Raw genomic sequence first — 24482 nt, forward strand, 5'->3', positions numbered from 1 at the left:
ATTTATTTTTAAAAATCATTGACTCAACTACAGAACATACAATTATTGAATTGAATAACGCGAATTTGTTGAATAACATGAGATTAAGATGGAAGTATGTATAGTATGGATTTAAATCTGGTTTTAAATCCAATTTTGAGATAAGGAATCCTATTTTCCTTCTTCCACAAGCAAATTATGTACCTTTGCCAAGTCAACAATATAATCCAATGTCCATTAGTTTTGCTTTCTGATCTACTAACAGATGCAGTTTGTAACATGATTTCTTTGAAATCTCCCCTACTCCAAAACACAATGGGCAGGATTCTCCATTTCTGAGACTAAGTGTTGACGCCGGGGCAGGATTCGTGGTCTTCCATGACAGCAAAACTGGCGCCACACTTTGACCGATTCAGCGACTGTTGAAGAGCTAGCACCGGCGCCAAGTGGAACACAACAGATTCCAATGAGAAAAGGTGCCGGATTAGCGATTGACAGGCTGACAAGCTGCAGCCACATATACACACTTCACACTCCGCACACACCATCCCAACCAACAAGATGGCAGCAAGGTGAGCGGCACCCCATTTCATGGACGCCGAGCTGGAGACCCTCTTGGGCAAAGTGGAGGAGAAGCGGTTGACCCTTATCCCAGCCCAGGAAGGAAGTTGCCAGCCATCGTCGTAAGGCATACCCGGGCGCAGGTGGCAGAGGTGGTCAGCGCCAGGAGCAACAATATCCCGACCAGCCAGTAGTGCAGTAAAAAAACTGCACAACCTCCTCAGGGCGGCCTCTGTGAGTAGGGAAACTGTGCCTCTAGCACTAACCCCATCCCACACACTCGTAACCCGACCACCTCCACCCCTCCCCAGTGGGCGACTGAACCCCCAGCCTGCACCACATGCCACCACCTATACCGGCCGATGAGGCCACCAGCTACTCACCCCCTGGGTTGCATGCATTGGACTGCCTAACACTGTTGTTTTCTGCCCCCCCCACCCAGAGGAAAGGTAGGTCGGCGGGATGCCATGGCCAGAGCACCGTCCCGCCATCAACCCTCATTCCCCAGCATGCTGATGCACTATCAATTACAACGAGACAAGAGTAGAATGTAATTGAGGCTTTATTACACAGATGTGTGGCCTCCTACAGCAGCTTACAAAATGGCTGCTGTTCGGAGAGCACACACATTTAAACTCTGCCTCCTGGGCGGAGCCAGCAGGCAGGTATCTACCCCCGTACCTGTAGTACAGGGGCCTTACCGTAATACCCATATATACAATATAATACAACAGTGGTGACTACCACATTCACCCCCTGTTAAAAATGAGTCCAGCAGGGGTGGTGGAAAACTATATACATACAGATTGGTTTTAAAATTACAGAGAAGGTTACAAATTTAGACGATCGGGTGCCTTGATCTATCGTTGAGAGCGCCGCAGTGCTGGTGGCGACTCAGGCATCGGCGACTCCAGGAGCGTGTCGAAATCCTCTTCATCCCCTGGTGGGAGCAAGGGGAGAACGGATTGTCCTGGAGCGGGGGCTGCGCCGGGGGAGCGGGGGGGAACCCAGCTGGTGCCAGATCCCTGAGGGAGACTGCCTTGGCGGCCGTCGGGGTACGCTACGTAGGCGTACTGCGGGTTTGCATGCAGTAGCTGTACTCTCTCAACCAACGGGTCTGCCTTGTGGAGCCGCACGTGCTTGCGGAGGAGAACAGGTCCTGGAGCTGCCAGCCACGTTGGGAGAGAAACCCCGGAGGTGGACTTCCTGGGGAAGGCAAAGAGACGTTCATGGGGGGTTTCGTTGGTCGCGGTGCATAGGAGCGACCGAATGGACTAAAGTGCGTCGGGGAGGACCTCCTGCCAGCGGGAGGCCGGGAGATTTCTGGACCTAGGGCCAGCTGGACGGCCCTCCAAACCGTCCCATTCTCCTGCTCCACCTGCCCGTTTCCCCATGGGTTGTAGCTGGTCGTCCTGCTCAAGGCAATGCCCCTGTTGAGCAGGTACTGGCGCAGCTCCTCGCTCATAAATGAGGATCGCCCGTCGCTGTGGACGCAGGCGGGGAAACCGAACAGAGCGAAGATGGTGTTGAAGGCTTTGATGACGGTGGCAGACGTCATATCGGGGCATGGGACAGCGAAGGGGAATCGGGAATACTCTTCGACCAAATTAAGAAATTAAGTGTTGCGATCGGTGGAGGGGAGGGGCCCTTTGAGGTCCACGCTAAGGCGTTCAAAAGGGCGGGAGGCCTTCAGCGGGCGCGCACGGTCTGGTCGGTAGAGGTGCGGTTTACACTCCGCGCAGGCCTGGCAGTCTCTGGTGATCGCCCTGACTTCCTCGATGGAGTAGGGCAGATTGTGGGCCTTAATGAAGTGGTAAAAGCGGGTGACTCCCGGGTGACAGAGATGGTCGTGCAGGGTTCGGAGTCGGTCCACTTGCGTGCTGGCACATGTACCTCGGGACAGTATAATCGGGGGGCTCGTTGAGCTTACCGGGGCGATACAAAATCTCGCTTACCGGGGCGATACAAAATCTCGTAATTGTAGGTGGAGAGCTCGATCCTCCACCTCAAGGGGAGCGTCTCATCGACCGCGTGCTTCGCGGCCTTGGCGATGTCAGCCTTGATACGGTTGAAAGCCTGGTCAAACTCGGCCGTCAGTGGGAAAGCGGTGGATTGAATGAGTGGGCGGGCCTTTTCCGCATAGTTTGGGACCCACTGGGCGTAATACGAAAAGAACCCCAGGCATCGTTTGAGGGCTTTGGGGCAGTGGGGGAGGGGTGGTTCCATGAGGGGGCACATGCGATCGGGGTCGGGCCCTAGAACTCCGTTCTGAACCACATTGCCGAGGATGGCTAATTGGTTTGTGCTGAATACACACGTCTCCTTGTTGTAAGTTAGGTTGAGGAGTGTGGCGAAATTTGGAAAGGTTAGCGTCATGACCCTGCTGGTCGTGGCCGCAGATGGTGACGTTGTCCAGGTACGGGAAAGTGGCCCGCAGCCCGTACCGGTCAACCATTCGGTCCATCTCCCGTTCGAAGACCGAGACCCCGTTGGTGACGCCGAAGGGAATCCTAAGGAAATGGTAAAGGCGGCCGTCTGCTTCAAACGCAGTGTATGGGCAGTCCACCTTACGGATGGGGAGCTGGTGGTAGGCAGATTTCAGGTCCACTGTCGAGAAGACCCGGTACTGTGCAATCTGATTGACCATATCAGATACGCGTGGGAGGGGGTACGCGTCAAGCTGCGTGTACCGATTGATGGTCTGACTGTAGTCAACGACCATCCTGTTTTTCTCTCCGGTTTTCACCACTACCACTTGGGCTCTCCAGGGGCTGTTGCTGGCCTCGATAATATCTTCCCGCAGCAGCCGCTGGACCCCAGATCTGATGAAGGTCCTGTCCTGGGCGCTGTAGCGTCTGCTTCTGGTGGCGACGGGTTTGCAATCAGGGAAGGCGGGTCGACCTTAATAAGGGTCGCGATGCCGTAAACAGTAAGCGGTGGTAGGGGCCCGCCAAATTTCAGAGTTAGGCTCTGGAGGTTGCACTGGAAGTCAGGCCGAGTAGCAAGGCAGCGCAGAGGTTGGGGAGGACGTAGAGCCGGAAGCTGCTGAACTCTATGCCCTGGACGGGGAGGGTGGTGATGCAGTACCCCCGGATCGCCACAGAGTGGGATACGGAGGCCAGGGAGATTCTTTGGTTCGCGGGGTGTACCGCGAGGGAGCAGCGCCTTCCCGTATCGGGGTGGATGAAGCTCAGTGCTCCCAGAGTCCGGAAGGCAGGATATCTTCTGCCCGTTGACCTTCACCTTTGTCGAAGCGATCGCGAGGTTGTGCGGTCGAGACTGGTCGATCATGACCGAGGCGAGACGCGGCTTGGTCGTCGGCCCGATGAGGTGCCCGACGGGCAGGGGTCCTGAGGTGGGTAAGATGGCGGCGCACACGGGCCGCACGTGTCCTGAGGCAGGTAAGATGGTGGCGCCCTCGGGACGCAGTTCCCATTGGTTGTGAGGCAAGCAACATGGCGGCGCCCACGGGCCGCACGTGATCGGAGGAGAGGAAGATGGCGGCGCCCACTGGCCATACGTGAGGGGTGCCGGGACAATAGCAGCGATTGAGCGGGCCTGGCACACTGCAGCGAAATGTCACATTCTTGCCACAGGCCTTGCAGAGCGCGCGCGGGGGTCTTTTGTCTGTCCGCACTTGGGTCCCGAGGGGTTGGTTGGCTGCTGCGCGGTGCAGGCGTGGGGTTGGTTAAGGGCGGTCGCTGATGGGGTCCACGATGGGGTGGCCGCTGGCGGGGTCCACGATGCACGGGGGGGGGGGGGCCGTACGTTGCGTGAGGCGACCGTGAGCAGGAGCGCTAGCTTCTTGGTCGCCGCGAGGTCAAGATTGGCCCCTTCTAAGAGGCGCTGGCGGATGTAGTCAGACCCTATGCCCGTAACGAACGCTTCTCTCATTAGCAGGTTCGAATGTTCAGTGGCCGAAACAGCCTGGCAGTCACAGTCTCTCACCAGGGCGAGCAAGGCACTCCAGAAATCTTCCACAGACTCCCCGGGAAGTTGGTGCCGCGTGGATAGGAGGTGCCTAGCGTAGATCTTGTTGGTCTGCTGAGCGTAATTCTCCTTCAGTAGCGCGATGGCCTCTGCGTACGTCGGCGCGTCCTGGACGAGGGGAAAAACCTTGGAGCTCAGCCGTGTGTACAGAATCTGGAGCTTCTGTGCTTCTGAGATCGGGTCTGGCGCAGACCCGATGTGTGCTTCAAAGCAAGCTAACTAATGTTGGAAGTCCTTTTTGGCATTGTCTGCTTGAGGATACAGCTGCAGGCGATCCGGCTTGGTGCGGTCCATCTCTGAAAAATCTGTGTAATAAATTGATGCACTATCAATTACGACGAGACGAGTAGAATATAATTGAGGCTTTATTACAGAGATGTGTGGCCTCCTACAGCAGCTTACAAAATGGCTGCTGTTCGGAGAGCACACACATTTATACTCCGCCTACTGGGCGGAGCCAGCTGGCATGGATCTACCCCGTACCTGTAGTACAGAGGCCTTACCTTAATACCCTTATATACAATACAACAGTGGTGACTACCACATATGCCGACCAGCATGAAGAGCAGGATGTATGGCAGCCCTCGACAAGAGACCCAAGACACCCTGAAGCTTGAATTCAGGGATGATAGTGATTTCACGTCACAGCTATCCCAGAGACACTCACCTCGGTTGGGAACTTTAGTGACAAGATTCCTGGGACGCTATGTGGTGCTCACCACACAGCTGATCCGGTATATCAGGTGGAGGTGGGAACATTCCAGGGCGAGGACGGTAGGAGGTCAGGCCAACCCCCAGGAATTAAAGCTGCTGCCCAGATGGGTTTCAGGCTTCTGGAACGGACAGTCCCATCAATCGTGAAGATGCAGTCACAGAGCCATGGACTACATGAGGGATTGTCGGTGAGCATCCAGTACCTGCAGGTGCTGTTGGAGGAGTCCAGCCGCGTGTAGGAGCAGGAGGTAGTGCCGACCATGCATGCCACCCAGGCCAACACCTCACGGGTGGCGTCCGAAGTGGAGGCATTGGCGGGGCGAGGGGTTTGGCTATGAATCAGCATGCCCACGGCCTGGGGCACTCTGTGCAGGCGCTGGCCGAGGTGCAGCACAGGGTTGCTGCTGTGGTAGGCTATATTAGGGGTATCGCAGTACCTAGGTGGGATGTACTTTATACTGTAGTAAGAGTGGTAGAACCTGCCTTCTGGTTCCGCCCAGCAGGCGGAGCATAAGAGTCTGTGTTTCACCCACAGCAGTCATTCTGTACCAGAGCTGCTGGGGTAACTACTTGTTCATTAAAGCCTTCAACTGGACTACGATCTCGCTTCAGTAGTGATTGATCGTGCATCAATTTAATGAACAAGATTGAAGAATGACTGCTCTCCGCATCAAGCCAGAGTGTCTACAAATCAACCCCCACGCGGCAAATGCAGCAGCAACTTTTAAACATTGGCTGGCTGGCATGTTTCAACGGGTACATCAGGACAGTCCCGACTACCCCCACGGAGGAACAGAAAATGCAAGTCCTCCACTCAAGGGTGAGCCCAGAAATCTACACACTTATCGAAGACGCGGACGGTTTCGATGACGCAATGACTACTTCCGCACTGTGAATCAGGTATACGTTCGGCATCTTTTAGCTACCAGGCGGCAGATCCGAGGGGAATCACTGGACGATTTTTACCGCGCATTGTTAGTGTTAGGTAGAAACTGTAACTGTCCACAAGTCTCAGCCAATGACCACACCGAACTCTTAATACGGGATGCATTTGTTGCGGGCATGCTGTCCTCTAAAATCCGCCAGCGGCTGCTGGAAAACGACACGCGAGGGCTTATAGGCACGGAAACTTGTGCACTCCGTAGATGTAGCCTCCCGCAACACCCAGGCCTACGTTCCTGACCGCGCGGTACCCGCATGGACAGGGTGGACCCCACCCGCGGCCGATTCCAAAGCACCCCTAAATTCCCCACAAGCTTGTGCAGTGCAGAAAATTCCCGGGGGGGGGATGCTATTTTCGCATGCAAAACAAACACCCCCGGCAACGCTGCCCAGCCCGACCCGCAATCTGCAAGGGCTGCGGGAAGAAGGGGCACCTCGTGGCAGTATGCCAGGCCTGGTCGGCCGCCGCCGTCTCCACAGGCGAACCGGACCCGCTGCCATTCCTCGCCTCACAGGCCATGTGCAACTCATGACGGCATCTTGGATGACGTCTCAGGACCCCGACTCGGATGGCCGTGTATCGCCCGAAGAGATCTCTCAGCTTCTGCCACAACTTGCCTCAGTGACACTGGACCAGTCTCGGCCCCGAACGCTTTCAACCGCTACGACGTCGTTTCTCATCAACGGGCACAAGACATCCTGCTTGATCGACTCTGGGAGCACGGAGAGCTTCATCCATCCCAATACGGTAAGACATTGCTCCTTCGCTGTACACCCGATTAAACAAAAGATCTCCCTGGCCTCTGGGTCCCACTCTGTGGAGATCTGGGGGTACTGCATAGTCAACCTCACGGTCCAGGGTGTGGAGTTCAATAACTTCCGACTCTACCTCCTCCCCCATCTCTGCCCTGCCACACTCCTGGGACTGGAACTTGTGTAACCTGCAAATTTTAACGTTCAAATTCAGCGGCCCCATATATCCCCTCACTGTCTGCGGCCTCGCGACCCACAAGGTCGTCCCGCCCTTCCCTGTTTGCAAACCTTACCTTCCGATTGCAAACCCGTCGCCACCAGCAGCAGACGGTACAGTGCCCAGGACTGGACCTTCATTTAGGTTGGAAGTCCAACGGTTACTAAAGGAAGGCATTATCGAGGCCAGAAACAGCCCCTGGAGAGCTCAAGTGCTGGTTGTAAAGACCAGGGAGAAACATAGGATGGTCATAGACTACAGTCAGACCATCAACAGGTATACGCAGCTCTAGGAGTACCCTCTCCCCCGCATATTTGAAATGGTCAACCAGATAGCGCAATACAAGGTTTTCTCCACAGTAGACCTTAAATCCGCCTACCACCAGCTCCCCATTTGCCCGGACGACCGCAAGTACACTGCATTCGATGCAGATGGGCGGCTCTACCACTTTAAGGGTTCCCTTTGGTGTCACAAATGGGGTCTCGGTCTTCCAACGGGAGATGGACCGAATGGTTGACCGGTACGGTCTGCGGTCTATGTTCCCGTACCTCGATAATGTCACCATCTGCGGCTGCAACCAGCAGGACCACGACACCCACCTCCGCAAATTCCTCCAAACGCAAAAATCCTTAACTTAACCTATGACAAGTACAAATGCGTGTTTAGCACCGATCGCCTAGCCATCCTCGGCTACGGAGTGCATGGAGTCATAGGCCCAGATTCCGAACGCATGCGCCCCCTCATGGAGTTTACCCTCCGCCACTTCCCCAAGGCCCTGAAACGTTGCCTGGGCTTCTTTTCTTATTATGTCCAGTGGGTCCCCAATTATGCGAACAAGGCCCGCCCACTAATCCAGTCCACGGTTTTCCCCCTATCGGCAGAGGCCCGCCAGGCTTCCAGTCGCATCAAAGCAGACAGACATCGCCAGGGCGACGATGCACGAAATCGATGAGTCCCTCCCCTTCCAGGTCGAGAGCGACGCATCAGACGTAGCTCTGGCTGCCACCCTCAATCAGGCGGGCAGCGTGGCTTTCTTTTCACACATCCTCCACGCCTCAGAAATCCATCATTCCTCCGTCGAGAAGGAGGCCCAAGCCATCATCGAGGCTGTGCGGCATTGGAGTCATTACCTGGCCGGCAGGAGATTCACTTTCCTCACTGACCAACGGTCGGTAGCCTTCATGTTTGACAATGCACAGCGGGGCAAAATTATGATAAGATCTTACGGTGGAGGATCGAGCTCTCCACCTATAATTACGAGATCTTGTATCGTCCCGGGAAGCTCAATGAGCGTCCTGATGCCCTGTCCCGCAGCGCTTGTGCCAAAGTAGACCGACTCCAGACCATCCACGACAACCTCTGCCACCCGGGGGTCACCCGGTTCTTCCACTTTGTTAAAACCCGCAATCTACCCTACTCGGTTCTTCCACTTTGTTAAAACCCGCAATCTCCATCAAGGAGGTCAGGGCCGTAACCAGAAACTGCCAAATCTGCGCGGAGTGCAAGCCGCACCTCTACAGGCCAGAGAAAGCGCATATCGTGAAGGCTTCCCACCCCTTTGAACGCCTCAGCGTGGATTTCAAAGGGCCCCTTCCCTCCACCGACCGCAACACGTATTTTTTAAACGTGATTGAGGAGTACTCTCAGTTCCCTTTCGCCATCCCCTGTCCCGACATGACGGCTGTCATTAAAGCCCTCCACAATATCTTTTACCCTGTTCGGTTTCCCCGCCTACATCCATAGCGATAGGGGATCCTCCTTCATGAGTGACAAGCTGCGTCAACTCCTGCTCAGCAAGGACATTGCCTCCAGCAGGGCGGCCAGGTACAACCCTCAGGGAAACGGGCAGGTAGAGAGGGAGAACATGACTGTCTGGAAGGCCGTCCTACTGGCCCTACGGTCCAAAAATCTCCCAGTGTCCCGATGGCAGGAGGTCCTCCCCGATGCACTTCACTCAATCAGATCACTACTGTGCACTACTACCAACGAAACACCTCATGAACGTCTCCTTGCCTTCCCTAGGAAGTCCTCCTCGGGGACCTCGCTCCCAACATGGCTGGCAACCCCCGGACCCGTCCTACTCCGCAAACACGTACGCTACTCGTGCGACTCGGCCAACGTTGTCTACCTCATACGCTGCAGGAAAGGATGTCCCGAAGCGTGGTACATTGGCGAGACCATGCAGACGCTGCGACAACGAATGAACGGACATCGCGCAACAATCACCAGGCAGGAATGTTCCCTTCCAGTCGGGGGAACACTTCAGCAGTCAAGGGCATTCAGCCTCTGATCTCCGGGTAAGCGTTCTCCAAGGCGGCCTTCAGGACGCGCGACAACGCAGAATCGCCGAGCAGAAACTTATAGCCAAGTTCCGCACACATGAGTGCGGCCTCAACCGGGACCTGGGATTCATGTCGCATTACATTCATCCCCCACCATCTGGCCTGCGAAATCCTACCAACTGTCCTGGCTTGACACAATTCACACCTCTTTAACCTGGGGTTACCCCATCTCTGGATCTGTAAAGATTTAATCACCTGCTAATGGTCGCATTCAAAGCATTCTTTGGCATCTTTGAATCTGTCTATATATATGTTTCTGGAACATACCTCTTCATTCACCTGAGGAAGGAGCAGCGCTCCGAAAGCTAGTGACATCGAAACAAACCTGTTGGACTTTAACCTGGTGTTGTAAGACTTCGTAATGTGCTCACCCCAGTCCAACGCCGGCATCTCCACATCATGACTTTTAGATTGAGAACGATGCCCATGGCATCTAATTGTTCTGCTGACCAATCGGAGGAGGTGGAGGCAGTACAAGTGTTGGGACTCGGAGTCTGTGAAGGTCACGGAGAGCAGCCGAGTGAAGTTTGTGTGAGGGGTGAGAATGGCGGGTCACGATGCTGGCAGTCAGCACCAGTACACTGGCGGCCACAGGTACTTCATTGCCTACTCCATCACAGGAAGGAGAAAGTATATGATAGCAACATAAACAGGAACTGCAAGAATTTGTTTGTTCTTCAAACTGAGATCCAGGAAGTCACCAGCAATCACAGAAAATAAATTATTTGTGGTTCTCATGACATTCATCCCCTACCATCTGGCCTGCGAAATCCTACCAACTGTCCTGGCTTGACACAATTCACACCTCTTTAACCTGGATGACCCCATCTCTGGATCTGTAAAGATTTAATCATCTGCTAATGCTTGCATTCCAAGCATTGTCTCGCATCTTTGAATTTGTGTATATACATGTTTCTGGAACATACCTTACTGTGCTTACCCAGAATAAAACAGACTTTGACCAGGCTTCTTTCAATAAACTTGTGATGGAAGTTGACATTGTTGATCTGGTGTGCGAAGACACGTGGCTAGTCCCAGTTGGTTTAGCACAGTGGGCTAAACAGCTGGCTTGTAATGCAGAACAAGGCCAGCAGCACGGGTTCAATTCCTATACCGACCTCCCCGAACAGGTGCTGGAATGTGGCGACTAAGGGCTTTTCACAGTAACTTAATTGAAGCCTACTTGTGACAATAAGCGATTATTACTATTATTTATGCCGGGAGGTTCTCACAAACAGAACTTTGGCAAGGGAGTAAAATGGAGGGTTCCAAAGACAGACAAGCTAGACTGAGGTGAGGATTTCGAGCATACAATGCACATTATGGTTCCCTTTCACTTTTCCGATATCACATATGCATGGACTTCCTTTCCCAAGATTCACATGCATTGTAACTCTTCAATTCTCACTTCATGTCTGTTCTCTTACCCATGTAACATTCCCTGTTGACAGCTGGAAAGTGCAGAATACCAAGAGGCACCAGCCTTTTACATTGCCTCTATCCTTCTTGCATGGTGCTGAGGCAATGAAATTTAATGCCCAAATGCCTGCCCTATATGATCTGACGTAGGCATCTATCATGCTAGAGAGGGTAATGGAATACCTGTCAGGGTCAGAGAAATTACAGGACCCATGCCAACTGCGGGCACTTGTCCATCTTTTTCTTCTTCCTGCAGCAACAGTCAACCTCTGTTAAATTGAATTCATATTCCTCTAGGATCCTTTAGGATTTCCCTGCCAACACCATATGATAAGCTCTCCTCTTCTCTGGATAGATCACAGGGAAGCAAAGAAGGATGTGCCAGGCCACTCAACCTCAAGCCCATGGCTTGTAGACCCGCTTACATCAATATTAGTTTTCTCTCTTTTCATTAATTCCAAGATTCTGCCACAGGAGATTAATAGCGAGGATGTGGTTATTGCTCTGGATGGAAACAAGAGAAAAGAGGAGTTTGATGGGCCTTAGTGCAAGTTCAGAAGGTGGCCCATTGGATACAAATAGAACAAATGCAAGCCAAGTAACACATCTACATGTGGGGCAACGAGAACAACCACTAGTTGAAATTGATTGCAAGAGTCATGACACATCCACCAACACTCCATATGCCAAAATAGCACAGATCTCATAAGTGCAAGGAGCCTTGGAGGGGACCACATCTATTACAGCCATCCATCCACCAATGGGCCAGTTGTCCCACTGATCACAAACCAAGCAGAAACAGGGCATAGTGCGAGTTGCAATCCTCAAAATAGCTTGTGCTCTCTGTAACAGGATTGCAGAACATGGAAGATTTCCAGACAGCAAAATCAGGTGCTTACACTTTGTGACAAGGTGGAAGCAATGGCAGGTAGCCATAATTGAAATTTAACCTGCTGCAGGTTCACTCTTGAGCCATTAAGAGACCAGAGTCAGAAACCAGCCTTTCCAACTCTAGTGATCAGATGAATAATTCAAGCTTGTTCAATCTTTTGAACTCATTTGGATAAATCAGTAATATGTTAATAATTTTCTTCCTATTGCAGATTCTTTAGAATGATAACAAATCTAAAGAACACACCTGTCTGTTACTGAACATTTCTCGTGTCAATGTCAGGTTAAATACAACTACCATTCATACATTTTGAGTCTGGTGTTTTAAGATTTGCCTAACCAATTTAGTGGAATTTTTTGAGGACATTACCAGTGTGGTAGATAACGGGGAGCCAATGGATGTGATATATCTGGATTTCCAGAAAGCCTTTGACAAGGTGCCACACAAAAGGTTGCTGCATAAGATAAAGATGCATGGCATTAAGGGGAAAGTAGTAGCATGGATAGAGGATTGGTTAATTAATAGAAAGCAAAGAGTGGGGATTAATGGGTGTTTCTCTGGTTGGCAATCAGTAGCTAGTGGTGTCCCTCAGGGATCAGTGTTGGGCCCACAATTGTTCACAATTTACATCGATGATTTGGAGTTGGGGACCAAGGGCAATGTATCCAAGTTTGCAGACGACACTAAGATGAGTGGTAAAGCAAAAAGTGCAGAGGATATGGATAGGCTAAGTGAATAGGCTAGGGTCTGGCAGATGGAATACAATGTTGACAAATGTGAGGTTATCCATTTTGGCAGGAATAACAAGGGATTATTATTTAAATGATAAAATATTAAAACATGCTGCTGTGCAGAGAGACCTGGGTGTGCTAGTGCATGAGTCGCAAAAAGTTAGTTTACAGGTGCAACAGGTGATTTAAGAAGGCAAATGGAATTTTGTCCTTCATTTCTAGAGGGATGGAGTTTAAGACGAGGGAGGTTATGCTGCAATTGTATAAGGTGTTAGTGAGGCCACATCTGGAGTATTGTGTTCAGTTTTGATCTCCTTACTTGAGATAGGATGTGCTGGCACTAGAGGGCGTGCAGAGGGGAGTCACTAGGTTAATCCCAGAGCTGAAGGGGTTGGATTACGAGGAGAGGTTGAGTAGACTGGGACTGTGCTCGTTGGAATTTAGAAGGATGAGGGGGGGATCTTATAGAAACATATAAAATTATGAAGGGAATAGATAGGAGAGATGCGGGCAGGTTATTTCCACTGGCGGGTGAAAGCAGAACTAGGGGGCATAGCCTCAAAATAAGGGGAAGTAGATTTAGGACTGAGCTTAGGAGGAACTTCTTCACCCAAAGGGTTGTGAATCTATGGAGTTCCTTGTCCAGTGAAGCAGTAGAGGCTCTGTCATTAAATGTTTTTAAGATAAAGATAGATAGTTTTTTGAAGAATAAAGGGATTAAGGGTTATGGTGTTCGGGCCGGAAAGTGGAGCTGAGTCCACAAAAGATCAGCCATGATCTCATTGAATGGTGGGGCAGGCTCGAGGGGCCAGATGGCCTACTCCTGATGTTCTTATAAACCAATCTGATTTTAAAGAACTTAAAACCCAGCCAGCCATACTCCAATTATTAATAGGTAAAATCATCTTGCTAGCAAGGTATGGTTATACTGTCCTCCTATTACTCCTAGTAACTTCATTGCAGTGTTAAATGTAAGCCTACATTCTTATGCTCAGCTATAGAATTTGAACACCACAAAAATTAAGTTAGTTTCTTCTCGAGGTAACATTCTCAATTATTGAGGGACACAAAAATGGTTTTATGCTGTGATTTTACCACAGGGCAATGAGGCGGCAAGCCTCCATTCCGCCTCAGCCAGAATGGAGAAATCCAGGAGGGGCCAGATGGCCTACTCCTGTTCCTAGTTCTTATGTAAACCCATGCTGGGTTATTCTGAACCACATGCTAACCCCCATCCCTTTCCTCAGTACTTCTAAATAAGTGAAATCAAACACCAATAATCCAAAAACATGTAAAAAGGTTTCAAACTAAAAGGACGTTTATTGCGTGAACCTCCTTCAAATCTGAATAAAGAAATATGACAGACCTCAACTGTTCTAAAATACAACACTTGTATGGGTTATTTTATTTTGTAAATTTAGAACTTTTTGTAACCTCCCAAAACATTTCGCACTGTTGTAGTCATCATTTAAAATATGCTTAAGATCTGCATATGAAACACAAAGTAAAAGGAATAATAGGCTCAAGTTACTATAATAATAATGTTTACTGTCACAAGTAGGCTTACATTAACACTGCAATGAAGTTACTGTGAAAAGCCCCGTCGCCACATTCCGGCATCTGTTTGGGTACACAGGAGAATTCAGAATGTCCAATTCACCTAACAGCATGTCTTTCGGGACTTTGCTCACCTACTTTCAGTCCAACTATTCAAAGAACTTCAGATTTAGTTTGTTGCGCTAAGCTATTCAAAGCAAAGTTCCCATTGGATACAGACTGTCTGTCTGAACAGTGATTTGTATTTCTCTCGAGTATAATCAGGTTTCTCAACTGATGAGTACATACCTAATGTTCTACCAAGGGGGAAAAAAAAATCAGGATTTGTATAATTCTTTCAACACCACAGATTAAATTCCCATTCAGCTGTAAGATTGACCTCCTGGTCTTACTCCATGCTTTATGTGGAATGGTGTCATTAACTGTCCATCCAATTATTTCTAATAGAGAGGGAAGAGTTTGTCCTTCGTGTACTACAGGTAATTAGCAATTAAATAAAACAATTTTACATATTTGGTGTTACATCAGTACAGTAAGCAATTGCGCAAATTAAAATGTTAGAATTAGAACTCTTTTGATTACCATCTTGGAATGGGAAAGGTTGTGTGAACCATTCATGAAATCTGAAACTGTCTAAATGAGTATTTCTTTTTAATGTAGAAAATAAAATTGAATTTTGATTAAGGTTTGGTTTTTAACTTCTAGAGAATCTGGAAAGATACAATTTCACTTCTTGTTAAACAACTGATTTCATACAATATTTCGAAATATCTAAACTTATACTTCACATTTGCTCCATTTCTACTGGATTTTTCTCGCATTCACCAAATGTTCTATATTAACAAATTGCAGTTGAACTCCTCCATCAGCATGAGAAGCTCTTACCTGCACTCCCAAGAACCATGCATAATTCACTTTCAAAGCTTCAACAAGTGACTCCATGATTTTCCATCCAGAACAAAATTCAAGCATTCTCCAGGTCTTTCCTTTCTTTCTGGAGATTTGGGGGGGGGGGGGGGCTGGGTTAGGCTACAACTCACGTTTGAACTGTCATTAAAAACCCAAACTCCTCATAAAGTAACTCAGTAAAAACACGTCTGTCTATATATTTTATAAAAATCACAATTGATAACATTCTTAATCTTGCCAAACCATCGATATAGAAATGTATAAAGCAATAGCTCGATGTTGCAATTATTGCCTCAGTGGTTCAGCCGCATTTAAACAATAATTCCAGCGTTGGAGCCGGCCTCCCCGCGCGCAGGCGCGAGTCCAACAGCCGTTAACCTGGGCACGCGGCTCTCCCTCCCCGCCCGCCTAACGGCAACGGCATCACCACCCGGGCCTCCTCCAAGTGAATAAATCATGAGAAAACGACATAACAGAAAAAATATATATTTCCAATCACCGAATCCTGACTCTACATTGAAATCAGCACAATTGAATCTCGTTCGACCCATCAGATTATCAACATTAGAAAACAATGTCTTTTAATTTTGCTCACCTATTTGTTTGTGTTTTTATTTGTAAATGTAATAATTTATTTAACACGTGGTATGTGTGTGCATGTAGTCCGGTCATGCCGATTTAAAGTGAGTGGCAATCCACCAGTTGTCCGCGGGGATCGGACCAAACTGGTGAGAACTGGAACCAGTGCGCCCGCGCAACGGCTTTTGGCGGGAATCTGCGGAAAGGCGACGCTCGCAAACTCCCCCCTCATAAACAAATTGACCAACAAAATAAGGTCCAGACACCCAGGGGATGCCAATGTTGGACCTGCTTATTACAGCCGTTAAAATCTAAATCCTACTGTAAATATCGTCGACAAAGTAAGTTATAAAACTATACGATACCATTATTTTTCTCCAACACTTCGCCTCACATCGAGCAAAATCGGGGTCAAACAAACGGCAACCGGGATTTAATGTCGAAATGACCGCATCGGACAGCAACCCAATAAAAAGTTGCTATCGTTCAGACTGTGACGAACTTCCATCTTATTGTTAAAACCATTTCATATTCTGAAAATGTAAGCCCTGACCTGACTGGATTTTGCACCTTTCTTTCCCGGAAATTAAACGGCGAAGCGCGCAATCTCGTTAAACAAATGCAAAACGAAGTATACCCAAGATGAAATCTTAGCCCACAATCTCAAGTCGCCGCGACAGCACCCTTCACACTTGGCGTCGAGCGGCGGCGTGGCCATGTTTTGCCGGCACGCCTTCCGAACCGAGCCCAACGTTTAGCCTAAACCTATAATGTCGAGGTGTCTCTTTCTGTCAATCCCAAACTTATTAATAGTTCGTATATATCTGGTTGAGTGAAGGAACCAGCCGTCGCTGTGTCTGCGATTACAATCGGATTGGTCAGTGTAACAGACAATCCTTTCCCAAGTGTTTGGGAAACAACTTCACTGCCACCCTTGTTGCCCCCCAGGTCACTCACCACTCCTTCGGTGTCCATCTGTCCGAACAAGTTGGTTTTCAGGGGTGTCACCGATTTCAGTCAACGCGCAAAAAAGCCCGTTGATTCTCTATTTGGGTTTGTGGGCACCTTAAATTACTGGGTCATACCACATCGAGTCAGTGACCGGGGGCGGCCAAACCCCCACTGGCTCCACTCACAAACCAAACCAATCAAATTCCAGGGGCGTTGAGTCCGCCTTAAATATCATTAAATATTCATTACCAGTGACCGCTTATTTGTTTCCGAAGAAAATTTTAGCAACAAGAAACTTTGCATTCAACCAATAAAATAAAAGCCGTGTTTTGCAATTTTCATTTTGGAAAGCTTTACTTTCCCGAAGTCACTGGCGCAACTGTTGGTGTTGTCAATCAACTCCCAGTCTGTTCAGTGTCCGTGTAGTTGGCGAGGTCAATCATGAATATAATGTGAGTCAGAAAATTGGATTTGGGTTTTAGTCACAATAGTTGTGTTGAGAAAGAAACCGCACACCTACCCGAAGCTATTGACTGCAGCCTGCTGGATGACTCGTTAGCGAGGGGATTGCAACTAACCCGAAGGAGAGGGTGCGTTGTGGCTGAACTTTTGATCTCACATCATCATTCGTGCGGCTTTGACCTCCCTTGCCCAGCATTCCTCTGAAGTATCAGTTGACAGATAAATGCTTCAGTAGGAAAACTGAACCGACGACGTACTTATAATGTGTCAAGCTATTTGAAAACACGTTGATAACGCAGCTTATTTGATTTATTAATTATTGAACGTTAACATCGATCCGATTGGCCCAAACTGTATTTGTCTCCATGGTTAATTAATGTTTGTTTCTGAACGTAAAATGCCATCTTAGACTGGCCATATTGATAGGTATATATGCAAAGCACGCGATTAATCCATTCTTTAACAAATTCGAGATCTTTTAGCAGACAGGAATAAATTAAGTGAATAAGGAGATATAAGTTGTGTTTCCCACAACTTTATCAGCTTAAACTAAATACTTGTAAAATGTATTCAATAAGGAATTGTGAGTCATTAGCTTGCGGGTCAAAAATAAACAGCCAAAAGAACAGATGGAAGTGGGGGAATACAAGAATTCTCAATGTTATTCAATGTACTTTTGAACAAACACATTTCAATAAATTTCCGAATATCATAACTTTAAACAAGCTTTGAATGCACTTAAAATGACAATGCACAGATTGTTAACTGAAGAAAATTGCATTTACAATAGTTATGAAATTATTAAAATGTAATCTATTCTGTACTGATTAGGCAAAAGTATTTTTTTGCTCATTCGTAGGACGTGGGCATTGCTTGCTAAGTCAGCATTTATTGCCCAACATAGTTGACCTTGGAAAGGTTCTGGTGAGTCACTTTCTTTGATCTGCAGCGGTCCATATACAGTGGAGGTACTGCCACGGTGATGTTAGGATAGAAATTGCAAGATTTTGATCTAGCAATTATGAAGGAACAATGATATATGTTCAGGGCAAGATGATGTGTCATCCAGGTGTAGTGAACTTCCAGGTGTAGTGTTCCCATTCACCCTTATCCTTTTAGATGTATCGTAAGAACATAAGAAATAGAAGCAGGAGTAGGGCCCATCAAGCCTGCCCATGTCATTCAGTACGATCATGGCTGATTTTCAACCTCAACTCCACTTTCCCACTGCTCCCCGTGTTCCTTAATTCCTTGAGAGATCAGAAACGTATCTATTTTAGCCTTAAATATATTCAATGATACAGCATCCACAACCATCTGGGTTAGAGATTTCCAAAGATTTGCAATCCCCTGAGTGAAGAAATTGCTCCTCATCTAAGTTCTAAATGATTGCCCCTTATCTTGTTATTGTGCCTGTGTTCTAGGTTCCTCAGCTGAGGGGCAAAACCTGTAAGTGTCTACCCTTTCAAGTTCCTTCAGCATCTTGAATGTTTCAATGAGATCACCTCTCATTCTTCTAAACTTTAGAATCTATAGGCCCAATTTACTCTACCTCTCATTGTAGGAAAATCATCTCATCCCAGGAACCAATTTAGTAAACCTTTGCTGTTCTATCTCTAAAGCAAGTATATCTTTCCTTAACTATGGAGACTATACCTGTGCACAGTACTCCTAGGTGTGGTCTCACCAAAGCCGGCACACAATTATAGCAAGACTCCTTATTCTTGTATTTATTATGACCTGCATAGAGACTGAAAATTTTTAAAAAGAAATCTGAACTTCAGTTAATAGCTGAATGGATAATGCAACAAGATTTCACTTTATAAGACATTTATTGTATGAAGCAGACTAAAAGCACCATTAACTAAACACTATTGTAAGTAATTTATATTTAAACTACAGAATACTGCACCCTCTATTTGAAGCACAACCAAAGAAAGCCATTCATCGGGTATATGTTACACTATCCTTTGAGTGGTCACTCACGTCTCCCAGAATTAGTCCAAATTCCCAGTTGTTTTGGAAGCACCCGACTCCATGGCACCTCATACCCCTCATGCCAACTCAGTAGCAATGCATGTCCCCACCCAGCCCCCATGGCCACTTGTATCTCGCATGCCAACTCAATACTAATCCACCCAGTATCGATCATGGGCAGACCTCAGGATTCACGTGGAGATGAAAAAAAACAATCCTCTAAAAATCTAAAACAGCTCTCAGTATATAGATTAGTTAATGAAAAAAATCCTATTTCTGAAAGCATCAAAGTTTTAAATCTCCTCAAATGCTTAATCTCCTACAAAACCAGATTCATGTCTAGACTCGGAATCCTTTAATAGCCTCTTTGTTCTGTCAATCAAACTGAACCCAGAACCCTACCTGGTGATATGATTGTAGCTTTTGAAACTCAGCCATACATTCGAAGTAATAAAGTTTTGGGAAATGTTAACAAATTACTTATTTCTGGAACAGCTGCTACGCCAATTGGCTTGTCAGTCAAAGCAGTTCATAAGAAGATGTTTGGTGAGCAATCGTTGTAGCCAGGGTTTCTTACAGTTTCAAGGCAGGGAGTTTTAAAAATGTAAGATCATGATCATTAAACTGACCCTTTCTGCTCTTCAATAGCATTTGCATCTACTCCATCAATTTGTTGTTCCCACGCTGCATGTTAAGTCCTCGCAACAGTCTGTTTGAATTCAGCACTAAGTTCAAATGGTCTTGCTGAGTTCACTGTGTGATTCATGCTGCACTTCTTTTCCCCTAACGGCAAAAATGAGGTCTGTTGGAAGTAGGGTAGGATTTTTGCATACGGATCCCACCTGCCATTTTTAAAGACCCGTAATAGCTTCACAAAAATCTAGCCCCAGATCTAAGATATCTTTATTGCAGCTGTGACAAAGAGTCATCCAGACTAGAAACATTAGCTCCCTTCTCTCTCCACAGATGCTCTCAGACCTGTTGAGATTGACCAGTATTTTCTGTTTTCATATGTTGATTCCTAATTGGTTTGAGATGTATTTCTCTAGCAAATTGTCACAAAAGCATCTACAAACTCATCTTCTGAACACCTTTGCCAATTTGATTGGTCTAATCTAAATGAAAATTAAACTCCCCTCGCATTTTACATTACCTTTGTTACAAGTTCCAATACTTTCTTGCTTAATAATCTCTTCAACAGTATAACGATAGTTTGGTAGCCTATAAACTGCTACCAGCGACAGGTACTAAGGTGCGGATATAAATGGTGCTGTTGAAGAAGCCTTGGCAAATTGCTGCAGTGCATCTTGTGGATGGTACACACTGCAGCTAAGGTGTGCCTCTGGTAGAAGGAGTGAATATTTAATGTGGCAAGATTGGGTGACAATTGAGTAGTTGCTTTGTCCTGGATGGCGTGGAGCTTCTTGTGTGTTGTTGGATCTACACTCATCTAGGCAAGTGGAGAATACTCCATTCAGCTCCTGATTTGTGTCTTGGAGATGATAGAAACACTTTAGGGAGTCAGGATGTGAGTTACTCATTGCAAAACATCCAGCATCTGACCTGCTTTTGTCGACAGTTTTTATTTTCACCAACAAATGGTGATAGTAAAGCCATTGAATGTCAAGCGTTGGTGGCTAGAGTCTTTCTTCTTGGCTAGTAATTATGTGTTACAAGTGTTATCAGCCTAAACCTGAATGTTATCCAAGTCTTGCTGCATGCTGGCATGGAGTACTTCATCATCTGAGGAGCTGAACACTTTTTCCTTTGATTACCATTCACTACAATTTTACCGTGCTCCTTGATGCCTCACTTAGTCACATACTGACTTGATGCCAAAAGGCAGTCACTTTCATCTCACCTCACAACATTATGACAGCCAATCCTAGATTGATACATGATATAGTAACAGAAAAGCATATTGTCATTTCAAAGCTTGGTTTTATTTTCTTTTTAAAAATAAATTTAGAATACCCAATTAATTTTGTCCAATTAAAAGGCAATTTAGCGTGGCCAATCCACCTACCCTGCATATCTTTGGCTTGTGGTGATGAAACCCACGCAAACACAGGGAGAATATGCAAACTCCACACGGACAGTGACCCAGAGCAGGGATCGAATCTGGGACCTCGGCGCCGTGAGGCAGCAGTGCTAACCAGTGCGCCATCATGCTGCCCAGCCTTTATTTTATTTTCATCCCACTATCTGAAAACACGATTAGCAATTTGCCCAATACCCAATTACTAATAAATCCTGGTAAGGATCATGGAATTACAGTACTCATAGAAGCCATTTGACTCATTTATGATATGCTGCTGCTGGCTCTTCAAATGAAGGTATCTATTCCTCCGTTTCTCAATATCCCTTTACATATTTCACTTTTAGATAATATAGATTGTATTGGAATGAGCGTTTGGCTTAGTGATAGCCTTTGTACCACTGAGTCAGAAGGCTTGAGCCCCAGTCCAGAAATCCCTGGAGAGTGGAATATACTGGAAATTATCCAAAAAACATCACTAGATATGAAGCAAATAATTAAGAAGATAGGAACAGACATATTCATCAGCTACGGATAAGTTAATAATTATTTGATGGAAATGGTAAAAAGGACCATAAGAAAATTAAGAGCTTCATTTGGTAATGTCAGAAGGCACCATTGGTGGATGTACTTTCAAACACTTTGGAATTCTCTGATTCTTCGTTTATCCCCTTGTAAGACCGGCCTTAAAATCCTTGGCGTTGATCACGCATAATTTTAACTCCAGTTTATCTTAACCCTTTTACTATTCAGTTATGTTTTTAATATTAATTAATTTATTTCCACATTTGGGTCCATTGTTCAGGAGTACATGGAGACCGACCTAGCAAAGCTGTTGGAACAGGGTCTGTTCTCAGAAGGGCATGCTAGCGTCTTCATGCTTCGGGGCTAAATTACATCCATTCAGCTACTGTTCTCCACAGGGATCTTAAACTGGCAAATCTCTTCATTAACACTGAGGATCTGGTGCTGAAAATAGAGGATTTTGGCCTGGCACGCATCCTGGATCCCCAGTACTTTCACACAAAGTAAGTTTTGATTTTTTTACCCTTGAACAAATAAGGTAGTCATGTTGTTAGAGCGTGTTGTGTTCTGTGATGTAACCATTGTAATGATGTACGCAGAAGATATAGTTGATTAACTACAAAGATGATTTATTAATAAGCACGTGGAAAAGATAACAGGAATGACTTTACAGACGATTGCGACTACATGAATTCAGTGAATTCTCCTGGAGCTACTCTAAATGCAACTGTCTACTTGTGCAAATTACTACCAACTGGCGGGCAGGTTGAGTCACATGATGGATCTCTCGCCACCAGCTGGTTGGAGGTCGCATTACTAACTATATGCAGAACTGTGCACAGGCATATCACCACAGTGCTAACTGTCACTGTTTAGATATTTTGTAATATCATTTAGCAAGAGTACAATATAGTATAGGAGAATTGAGTAGTGTGTCATTTATCTATGAGGAACATGTATGCGAGCATTTTGTAATGAAAAATTTTCATACGGTTAAAAGATCAATAGAGTAAACTAAATTGCTTAGCTATACAACAACATAAGAATGAGAAGCAGCAGTAGGCCACCTGGCCCTTCGAGCCTCCTCCACCATTGAATGAGATCACGGCTGATCTTTTGTGGACTCAGCTCCACCTTCCGGCCCGAACACCATAACCCTTTATTCCTTTATTCTTCAAAAAACTGTCTATCTTTATCTTGAAAATATTTAATGAAGGAGACTCAACTGCTTCACTGGGCAGGGAATTCCATAGATTCACAAGCCTTTGGGTGAAGAAGTTCCTCCTAAGCTCAGTCCTAAATCTACTTCCCCTTAGTTTGAGGCTATGCCCCCTAGTTCTGCTTTCACCCACCAGTGGAAACAACCTCCTCGCATCTATCCTATCTATTCCCTTCATAATTTTATATGTTTCTATAAGATCTCCCCCCCCCGCATCCTTCTAAATTCCAACAAGTACAGTGCCAGTCTACTCAACCTCTCCTCGTAATCCAACCCCCTCAACTCTGGGATTAACCTAGTGAATCTCCTCTGCACACCCTCCAGCGCCAGTACGTCCTTTCTCAGGTAAGGAGACCAAAACTGAACACAATACTCCAGGTGTGGCGTCACTAATACCTTATACAGTTGCAGCATAACCTCCCCAGTCTTAAACTCCATCCCTCTAGAAATGAAGGACAAAACTCCATTCGCCTTCTTAATCACCTATTGCACCTGTAAACCAACTTTTTGCGACTCATGCACTAGGACACCTAGGCCCCTCTGCACAGCAGCATGTTTTAATATTTTATCATTTAAATAATAATCCCTTTTGCTGTTATTCTACCAAAATGGAAAACCTCGCATTTGTCAACATTGTATTCCATCTGCCAGATCCTAGCCCATTCACTTAAACTATCCAAATCCCTCTGCAGACTTCCAGTATCCCCTGCACTTTTTGCTTCAACCACTCATTTTAGTGTCATCTGCAAACTTGGACACATTGCACTTGGTCCCCAAATCCAAATAATCTATGTAAATTGTGAACAATTGTGGCCCAACACTGATCCCTGAGGGTCACCACTAGCTAATGATTGCCAACTAGAGAAACACCCATTAATCCCCACTCTTTGCTTTCTATTAATTAACCAATCCTCTATCCATGCTACTACTTTACCCTTAACGCCATGCATCATTATCTTATGCAGCAATCTTTTGTGCGGCACCTTGTCAAAAGCTTTCTGGAAATCCAGATATACTACATCCGTTGGCTCCCCGTTGTCTACCGCACTGGTAATGTCCCTAGGACCGTCCACCAAATTAGTTAGGCACGGCCTGCCCTTTATGAACCCATGCTGTGTCTGTCCAATGGGATAATTTCCATCCAGGTGCCTCACTATTTCTTCCTTGATGATAGATTCCAGAATCTTCCCTACTACCGAAGTTAAGCTAACTGGCCTATAATTACCCGCTTTCTGCCGACCTCCTTTTTTAAACAGTGGTGTCACGTTTGCTAATTTCCAATCCGCCGGGACCACCCCAGAGTCTAGTGAATTTTGGTAAATTATCACGAGTGCATTTGCAATTTCCCTAGCAATCTCTTTTAGTACCCTGGGATGCATTCCATCAGGGCCAGGAGACATGTCTACCGTTAGCCCCATTAGCTTGCCCATCACTACCCCCTTAGTGATAACAATCGTCTCAAGGTCCTCATCTGTCATAGCCTCATTTCCATCAGTTACTGGCATGTTATTTGTGCCTTCCACTATGAAGACCGACCCAAAAAACCTGTTCAGTTCCTCAGCCATTTCCCCACCTCCCATTATTAAATCTCCCTTCTCATCCTCTGAAGGACCAATATTTACCTTAGCCACTCTTTTTTGTTTCATATATTTGTAGAAACTTTTACTATCTGTTTTTATATTCTGAGCAAGTTTACTCTCATAATCTACCTTACTCTTCTTTATA

General features: G+C 46.8%; 1 protein-coding gene across 1 annotated transcript in view; it reads right to left on the minus strand.

The window, feature by feature from the left end:
• LOC140393012 (protein boule-like) overlaps positions 1-16681 on the minus strand; it is a 285413-nt gene extending 268732 nt beyond the window's left edge. Inside the window, exon 1 of the mRNA XM_072478936.1 lies at positions 16543-16681. Within this exon, the coding sequence (XP_072335037.1) occupies positions 16543-16560 (18 nt within the window). The 5' untranslated portion in view covers positions 16561-16681. The remainder of the gene's footprint in view (positions 1-16542) is intronic.
• Between the last annotated feature and the right edge of the window lie 7801 nt (positions 16682-24482).

This window comes from Scyliorhinus torazame, chromosome 2, assembly GCF_047496885.1.
Source record: "Scyliorhinus torazame isolate Kashiwa2021f chromosome 2, sScyTor2.1, whole genome shotgun sequence".
Taxonomy (NCBI): Eukaryota; Metazoa; Chordata; class Chondrichthyes; order Carcharhiniformes; family Scyliorhinidae; genus Scyliorhinus; species Scyliorhinus torazame.